Source organism: Xiphias gladius, chromosome 21, assembly GCF_016859285.1.
Source record: "Xiphias gladius isolate SHS-SW01 ecotype Sanya breed wild chromosome 21, ASM1685928v1, whole genome shotgun sequence".
Lineage (NCBI taxonomy): Eukaryota > Metazoa > Chordata > Actinopteri > Istiophoriformes > Xiphiidae > Xiphias > Xiphias gladius.
In genome coordinates, this window is record NC_053420.1 from 17,939,844 (window position 1) to 17,949,163 (window position 9,320).

The 9,320-nt window shown below is 44.3% G+C and overlaps 1 protein-coding gene across 1 annotated transcript; it reads left to right on the top strand.

Annotated features, from left to right (window-relative positions):
* Nucleotides 1-1,057: 1,057 nt before the first annotated feature.
* On the top strand, nt 1,058-7,507 carry ip6k2b (inositol hexakisphosphate kinase 2b). The gene is made up of 5 exons (XM_040159835.1): nt 1,058-1,649; nt 4,449-4,680; nt 4,790-4,965; nt 5,125-5,300; nt 5,406-7,507. The coding sequence occupies exons 1-5, from the start codon at nt 1,436-1,438 to the stop codon at nt 6,015-6,017; spliced, it is 1,410 nt and encodes a 469-aa protein (XP_040015769.1). The 5' UTR covers nt 1,058-1,435; the 3' UTR covers nt 6,018-7,507.
* The last annotated feature ends 1,813 nt before the right edge of the window (nt 7,508-9,320 follow it).

Consider the following 9,320-nt stretch of genomic DNA (forward strand, 5'->3'; position numbering starts at 1 on the left):
TAAAGTTTACGGGTTGGGACGGGAAGAAAGACAGTAATGCACATGTGTAATGGGCCGCACAACCCATATGCAGACCATGAAAAGTCTTTGGCATATGCTGCGGGTGAGCAGTACAGTAGATGAATGCTTCAGACTCAGAGATCACTCTAAATTCGGTGTGAACATGGTTTTATGTCGCGTGGATGCCATATTGGAGTTACCGTAACGACGGTGCTCGGGTGAATATCCTCGTGAAACCTCGGATTTCATTCCAAGGTAATGAAACCAAATTTAATGGAAAGTGTTGTTTTGGTAGAGCGCGGTGTTTCCAACTCTCACATGACCAACTCTGACTGAGTTGTCTGACAACATGTGCACTTGTAAGCTGTAAACATGGAAATCTTTTCCATCTCTGCATGATGTGAGCAGCATTAGTCTCTGAGTTAGGTCTTGGCTTCTTGTGCCACTAAAGTGAGACAACAGCTGCTTTCTTGAGGGGTCCTCTCAACCACGATTTTGGTTTAAGACAGGGTGATCATGCAAGGTATTTACTTCCAATACTGATATTTATCGATCGAGTGGTTATACCTTTAAATTCTGACTTGCCATTTGACACCCATTACGTCCATTACATATTCCACTCTAACACACCTTTCAGTTTATTACTGAGACATGAAAACTCAGGTCAAAAGTGTACATTTAAAGAGAAGAGGCTTATGTACAATTTCGACTTCCTCCCTGCCTTCAGTTTAAATTCTCTGGAACACTTTGCCCCCAAGGACATGTGACCTTGCAAAAACAAGATTAAAGTTAAAATGCAACCTGCAGCCCGTCTCCAAAGTAACAACAGCCACGAAACTACATGACTTCAGTGTTGTGTTTCTGTGTCTAGTATTTTTCCTGTTTTACCCTCCCCCCTGTTTTTTCTCTTCCTCCTCTTTGTTTGCTCGAGCTGCGTTATCCTCTCCTAGGTGCCTTGTCTCCTCCCAGCGACAGCCGCGGCTCCGTGATTGGCTGGCCGTTGGTCAGAGGTGGGACCTGCTGGCTGCTCGCACTGTTTTTCTAGCTGCAGGATGAGCACAGTCGTCAGTTTCGGTAACGGCCAGACGGAAGGGGACGACGCACGTTGCCCGAGAACGTGTCAAGCAGCTTTTATGGCCACATAAGCGGCCTCTTATCACACGTACAAACACGGAGAATATCCAGCCGAGTGGAGGAGTTTTGTAATTTGCCCTCCCGCGAGGAAAACAAAGGGAATAAGGGATTTCGTCTCTGGCTCTGTCCTTCCTGTTCAGCCCTTTGTTTTTCAGTGCTCCGCTCGTGCAGGCGACCAGCAGCGCCCCCGTGCGAGCCGACGGGAAAGAGTCCGAGGATAGGGAGCCAAGCGAGCGGCCGAGCCTCTTGCCTCCCGTGCGACGTGGGTCCCCCCAGCTCAGCTGTCCGATGCGGAGTGAGGATGAGTCCCGCTCTGGAAGCCCTCATGCAGGCGGACGGGACTCCGTATCCCGGAAAAGGGGTGATGCTTGAGCCCTTCGTGCACCAGGTGGGAGGCCACTCCTGTGTGCTACGATTCGGGGAACAAACAATCTGCAAGCCCCTCATCCCCCGGGAGCACCAGTTCTACAAGAGCCTCCCCTCAGAGATGAGGAAGTTCACCCCTCAGTATAAAGGTAAGACCCCCCCGTCCCAAATCTGGGGGAAGTATCATCCCATCTGTCACAACAGAGCATGTATGATGTTGTTTTGATACCCAGCATTGATCCTTTCTTTCCTCTTCCTCATCTCTGTGCATGCTGTACTCTTGGCTGCATTTAATATTACTAATGGTAAAAAAATGTGGCCATTGAGATCAGGAGGAGATAATTTTGCTTTAGGTAAAGGGTGGTGATGGTTGTTTTGCATAGGCTCAAAGAGCACTGCGCACACAACAACACACCAAAAAATGTATTTTGATATTTATAGATAGTTACAATCCTGTTTTTACTGGCCAGGTATTGTGACTTCCGCACATTGTCATTCGTGTCGGAGCAGTTGGCACGTACCACAGCCAGTTTTCTGGAAGTCGAGGGTGGGTTTCGGGTAGCATTCTAGCTGAGGGCCTGACTTCCTGATGGGAGGATGAGTAGCCAGAGGTCTTTGAAATGCCGTGTCTGGCTTTTAAGAAGGCTACGGTTTCAGGATGATGTATCATTTCAAGGGGATCAAAAATAAATGGGACAGATCAACGGGGGAATAATTCATTTGGAGAGATTTCCAGGTCTGGTTTCAGGTCCATCACGGAAACATGGACACAAATACACATTTTCATTTACGTACACACTTTTAATTGGAATATCATGTTCCCGGGTCTCTGGTCCAGGTCCACACTCTCTCAAAGTTTCACCCACAGACAATGACACCTAGTACATGCTGATACAGACGTCCATATGCAGCCATATGACGAAGACAGGACATATGCATGGTATCTGACTGCAGCGTGGGACAATTAAAAATATCCAGGATGAGGATTGAGATTTGGAGAGAAGATAGTGGAGGACTTCTGGGACCTTCAAATGCTCTTCACCACTGGCACGCTCCTGTCTCTAACATATCACACATTAGTAAGAGTAAAAAGCATAGGGTCATTTAATTAGCTTTGCTTAGAGATAAAGAAATCTCGGGGATATATAATGGTGTCAGGGACACCTTGCAGTGGCCCGTAATTGGAATAAGTGAATTGAAATTAATACTCAGGCACTGAATGCACAAAAAATTGGGAACATTGAGGTTTTCATGAAGGTGTAGATGTAGATTAAGAGATGTAGACAAGTTAGGGGTGACCCTTTAAGCTTTTAGACATCAGTAAAATGATTGTAGCATTATCTGTATTCAGTGTAAATCACAATGGTCATTTCAAGGAACTCATTCCAAGATACAGACCTGAAAGCAGGATTAGACAACTAGAACTTCTGAACCTAATAAAACAATAGACATTGATTATGATCTACATCACTGTCAAACCCCTGCAAATATATTAGTCATTTTATGATATTAGGCTGTAAAAATCTTAATTGATGCACCTTTATCACTTATTTATGAGCCTTTCTGTTGAGTTCAGTCAGAGTGACTCATAACTTCCCACACTTGGCTGTGGGGGTGTGATGACCGTGCAGCTCCGAGCGGACTGTGGTCAGGACAGACTTTGGAGGCGGGGCTTCCTGCAGGATGGTGATGTCAGTGCACATGACATCAGAGAGGCCTTGGGCTGCGGAAGAAATATGGATGCTGGGTCCTCAGGCCTGCCGTTTTAACATGCGAAAGCACCAGGGTGCTTTTTTCAAACATTTGCTCCTGTGGTCAGGTTCATTCCCATTTTAAACTTGTCATTTATTCTATGTTATTCCATGGCTGTTTTGTAATGTGACGACTACCATTATTTGTATTGCTGAATGTAAAGTGTATCATATGTCAATGTGGATGCGGATCTCGCATCTACATCTCTGCCACTTACCCTCTTAATCTGTTTCGACCACATCCCCTCTTCCCGTCGGTGGTTTATCTGTATGAGACACTGCAGCTGTGATGTTTATTCTCAGTGCAACACCTCCCCCACCCAGTGATACACAGGCCCTTCTAGGGACTTTTACTAGGGCCTCAGGGGGGGTTTACTGGGGTGCCTGTTGGTGGATCATGTCATTAATTAGCATTTGCACTCAGGCACACTGTGTTTCTTTAATCATTAAGATGATTCTAGAAACATCTGTTAACCCAATTTTCACCTTTCTGGTTTGTGTTTGTAAAATTGACTTCTAAGTGGACTCTGTAAAACTTAAAAAGAAAAGAACTTCAGATGTATTTTCAAGCCTACCACAATTTTTTGTCTTATTCCATTTGGTTATGGAATGTGTGGACTGAATCATGGCATATTCACACACTGTACTCTGGTTATGTCAGTCTTCACTGTGGCTTGTTTTTCTGCTGCTCCATAGATGTTTCTGTATGTGGAAAGAGAGATTTGTATTTCATTTTCTCATGTCATTGCTGACAGCATGAAACTCTTGTCTTATGAGTTATTGTGTGTTTTTTTTTCATGAGGATGTTTGGCATTTGCGAAATAAATGTCCTGCTCAGTTTGACACATTTCAGCCTTGTGTGGTATTTTGTGTCTCTTGTTTTCTGATTATTGAGTTATATAAACACTGTTTGTGCTCTGACATCTGCTCTTGATAATATAAAATGCTCTGTCCTATTGAAGTCCTGCTTTCCTCTTCATCTCTTCCTATCAAATCCACATACTGTGTGTGTGTGGTTGTGTGTTTGTGTACTTATTCATGTGGACATATGATCGTGCCAGTGGCTGTCTGAATGGAAATGTGTTTAAATATATAAATACAGACATATATGGAAAGGGTTGTCCTGGCATTTTATTGAGGAAGCTATTACTAAACAAAAAAGTACTAATAACCACTCTCCTTCTCATGCTCTCACAGGTGTAGTTTCAGTCAGTTTCGAAGAGGATGAGGAAGGGAATCTGTGCCTCATCGCCTACCCCCTCCACAGCGAATCAGGGGACTTGGATAACAAAGATCCCTCGACAGACTGTGAGCCCAAGAGCAAGATGCTGAAGTGGAGCAACAAGAAGCAGTCCGCTTTCCTTCTGGAGAATGACAACTACAGCAAAGAAAGAGCTCGACACAGTCGTAAAGAAGACAAGATCATGAGGTTAAAATGCTTGCCTTAGCGCCTTCATGCCTTCACAGACAACGAGACACGTCATGAGTAAGTCCTGTAAAACTAAAGCTGACGTTTTTCTGTGTTGTCACCTTTGCAGTTACAATCGTGATGAGGTGGTGGTGCAGCAGCAGCAGCAGCAGGCGGAGGTTCTCTACTTCAGCCTGGAGAAAGGCAACGTCGTGCCACAGATCAAACACAACCCCTGGAGTCTCAAATGTCACCAGCAGCAATTACAGAGGATGAAGGAGAATGCAAAGCACCGTAACCAATACAGTATCCTTTCATGAATGAACAGCAGTTACCAGGTGTCTCAGTGTGCAGTGAAGCACACGGTGATAGATGGATCGGTCTTGGTTATTAATAAAAGCATGAATACACCGTGTTAGTTTATAGGTCTTTTGTTGATGTTTGATCCTTGACCCCCTTTCATAGAATTTATCCTTTTGGAGAACCTGACATGGCGCTATACAGTACCATGTGTCTTAGACTTGAAGATGGGAACTCGCCAGCATGGGGATGATGCATCAGAGGAGAAGAAAGCTAATCAGATCCGCAAGTGTCAACAGAGCACATCTTCCTCTATTGGAGTGCGACTTTGTGGCATGCAGGTATGGCAGAGATGCAACTCAGCTCCTCTACATTCGAGTTCTCTTGTAGTGGTTACACTGTAAATGTGGAGCTTAGGTACTCATGTTTCTGTGTGACTCCTGCAGGTGTATCAGTCGGACTCAGGCCAGCTGATGTTCATGAATAAGTACCACGGTCGTAAGCTGACCCTCGCAGGCTTCAAGGAGGCCCTCTACCAGTTCTTCCACAATGGGCGTCGCCTGCGTCGAGAGCTCCTGTCCCCAGTGCTGCGCAGACTCCGGGAAATGCAAGCAGCCCTGGAGGCCTGCGAGTCCTACCGCTTCTACTCTAGCTCCCTGCTTATCATCTATGATGGAGACCCCCCCAGGACTCCAACTAGACCTAGACACCATGGTGGGGAAGAAGGTGATGAGGATGAGCTATCAGATGAAGAGGAGGATGAGGATGAGGAGGAGGAAGAGGAGGGAGCCTTTGGTTTCCCTCGTTCCTCCTCAGCAGGTGGAAGTGCCAGTGTGGCCGCAGGGAGCAGTAACAGTGGCAGTAGTCGCTCCCCTCACAGCACAGGAGAGGCCAGCAGCCCCGTGGTGGACGTGCGCATGATTGACTTTGCTCACACCACCTGTCGGCATTATGGAGAAGACAGTGTAGTGCATGAAGGCCAGGATAGTGGTTTCATCTTCGGCCTCCAGAACCTGATTACTATCATCTCCCAGCTGGAGGATCACAGTTCTGACTGACGCTGCACTGGAGCTAACATGGTCTCAATTTCAAGCCTGGGAAAAGGCTCACTGAGCTGAAACCCTGCTACTCCAAGGTGCATCGTCCTTACGCCTACGTGGGGGTCTGACCCTCCTCTGCTTGGAGGGAACCTCAGGCACCTCAGGGTCAGAGGAGAGTCTGTGTGGTCGTTGTGCACTCTCCCTAACCTGCCAGAGGACAGGGCGTCCTGTGCCCTTACTTGCACTTTTCTCTTTCTGAGACTGCTCCTTTTCTTTGTTATACATGGTAGGAGAAATGTTGTGCGGGACAGACGTCTCTCAACACACACTGGGACTCCTGTAGCATCCTAGGACTCTCCTCCCCCTCTCCTCCTCTGGTACAGACAAGTTTCTTTATTGTTAAGTTCTCTCTGAGAGAGAAAGAGTGAGGCAGAGATAATGGAAGCTCAAGTGTAGTTCTAAGAGCCTGACGTGGTGCTTACCTGTGTCATGACATAAGTTTTTTTTTTTTTTTTGTTTGTTTTTTTTTGATGAAGTTTGGACTGCCAGTCCCCAACAGCACAGCCAGTATTAGTGGGGAAGATGTCTGTACAACCTGACCTTGGCTGGCTAGGTCAGCAGCCTTGTAGCAATTGACAACTTAAGCTTCTGATAAGGACATTTTGTGTTTATATTGGTGTCTCTTAAGACCCTCTTATCAAACATGGTGTGTGTGTCCACCGGGCACTTTGGATTTACACTTTTTGGTGGATGAACAAGATTATTTAGGTCTAGAAGAAGGGATTTGCCTTTTTTCAACAGTTGTTCTGCCCTGTACTCTTTTTTGCTTATAAACAGAAGACATTTTGGAAAAGGGGATATTATCCTTGTTTTGTCACTGTCTTTATTTTTGTCTGATTTTCTCCTCTTCATTCCCGAAACTTTGACTAAAGAGAATATATTGATAAAACACTAGCTATAAAGACAATATAGAATATTTATTTGAAAAGATTGTTTAGAAAATTTTTTTAAAAAGTGGAAACAAGTACATTCCATATTACCACTCTAAATGTTCTGATACCGAATTTGGTTTATTTTGTTAATGCAAGAGCTCTGATACCTCTCTTGTATACCTGTGTGTTAACAGTGTCTTGGAAAATAAAGACATTCATTTGTGGTTTAAAAAAAAAACAAAAAAAAAACCATGGTCTATGTTCATTTATGTGTGGGCTCTACTGGGCAGGAAGTAGTGAAGTGGGGAAAGGCAAATGAAATGTGAGCAGGATGCTGACACCAGATCTTTTCATGCAGCTGTAGAGTGTTGCTGTAACAAAAGGATACCATGCTTTGGGGAAAAAACTAGTCAACGCTTCATTAATTAGTAATACTTTACAAGTGAATATTGAAATTTTACCGTGATCTAATCATCCTTCCCCTTTCACAGTACAACAAAATGAGTGATACAATGTGATAGATGACCTCCTCACTTAGCAAAGAAAGAAATGATGTCTAAATAAATTATCTCTGGAAGCAAGAACATGATCCAGTAGTTATTTGTGTTTATAATAAACAGAGTGAATGATATTGTTGATGTGTAACCACTATGAAAATATTCTATTTCTATAACTCCAGAAAAAAACAGAAACAGTGGCTTTTGATTAGCTTTAAGCTTTTGATTTCAAACCAAGTTGACAACTGATCAAGGTTCAAGCTGAAAAGACCCAGTTTAACTCGTCCAAATTAAGTAGAACAAATTCCCCATTTCACCTGAGCCACCTTCAAATTAGCCTGTTGTCAAGCTTCAGCTGGCAGAACACTACAGGCTTGACGGGGATGGGGAAATGTTTGCAGACTTGTTTATAGATCAGAGCGAAGCAGAAACTTGTTTCTCTGCATTGAGACGAATCCTAAGGGCGGGGATTTTATTCCAGATCATTTAGCTCTTGAGAGCTGTCACACCAAAATGAAGAGACGGACGAAACCACTATGTGGGCATGTTTGAGATACAGTATGCGATGGGATGATGCTGTGTGAGGTTGATGGACGCGACCTTGACTCTTGTGTCAGTCACATCTGATACAGCTGTGGTTGAATGCTTACCTAATTTAGACAAAATTCTTCCACAGGAAACTCTGTGCCAAGAGAACTGGCTTTGGGATTTTTCCTTTGTTTTCACAATTTTGCTCGAGACAGCATAAATACAAAGATTGCAAACCTCACTTTCCATGCGTCATCATAGTTACAGAGTTCATTACTAAGCAGTTTAGTTGAAGTTTTTGGCCCAGTTGCCGTTATGTGGCGACATCGGTGACTAATCTGCACTAGGCCGGCACAGGGCTCAGATTATGCACTTCAAACATGAAAAACTTTAAAGCTGTAGTGATACGCAGGAAGCATTATAAGGTGTTAGCCAGCTCCAACATATGCCAACACCTCTTAGGCAGCAACCTCAGATAACCAGTATTTGTTCAACACGTTGTATGCACCCTGAACTCCGTAGTGAAAGTTGTTGCCTGTCAGAACCGGCAGCTTTGTAGTCAGCCTAATCGGCTTTCCAGTACCGGAAAGCACTCTGAGCTAAGGAGGGTAAGCCCACGGAAAGACTGGCTATGTGGAAAGTATGCCTAGAAAGCTTCGTCACTCTTCAGCAGCTTGGCACACCTTGCCTCACATAAAAGGTGGGGTGATTTCTGACTGCAGGGTAAATCTCTAAAGATACATGTACTTGCTTTCAACCCCTGGCAATCTCATGAGGTATGACATGGGTGGAGTAGCTAAATAAACACTCACAGGTGGCTTGGGCTCTTAATTAATTTTTAATTTTTCATAGCTGGATAGTTCATAGTTGTGCTGACTAATGAAGCCCAGTATATAAAAGCTGCGGGTCCTTAGGAGCATCACAGCCGCACATCATCATAACAGCCAGCGTTCACTTACAACTGGCTGAAACAGACTGACTCAGAACCTACAGATAACCCACCTAACCAATTTATGTGCAACACTCTACACTACACGATCATTCATGCATATACCACGCAAAAAGTGAAATACAGAAATGCAAATACCTGGACATGGGTGGATCTTATTTGGTTTCTGAGCTTGAATGGATAAAGCAACATCAAATCCAGTTATGGGTTGCTTAACAACAAGATGTTCCTTTGAAATTTGTGAAGCTTTATGGCTTTCCCTCGGGTAGGGTGCAGTGAGTATCATCAAAGGAACGTGAGGGGATATGATAGCATGAGGCACAAGATGAGAGGGATTATAATTTCCTCTTTTCAGATCTAAAAATAACGGCACATTCCCTGCTCATCTGCGGCCTTCTGCAAAACAGATTTAGAT

Excerpts from the sequence above, each read along its gene's own strand:
- ip6k2b (XM_040159835.1), top strand. The coding sequence starts at position 1,436 with ATGAGTCCCGCTCTGGAAGCCCTCATGCAGGCGGACGGGACTCCGTAT. Across the intron at positions 1,650-4,448 it reads GTTCACCCCTCAGTATAAAG|GTGTAGTTTCAGTCAGTTTC; the intron begins GTAAGACCCCCC and ends ATGCTCTCACAG. Across the intron at positions 4,966-5,124 it reads AAAGCACCGTAACCAATACA|AATTTATCCTTTTGGAGAAC; the intron begins GTATCCTTTCAT and ends CCCCTTTCATAG.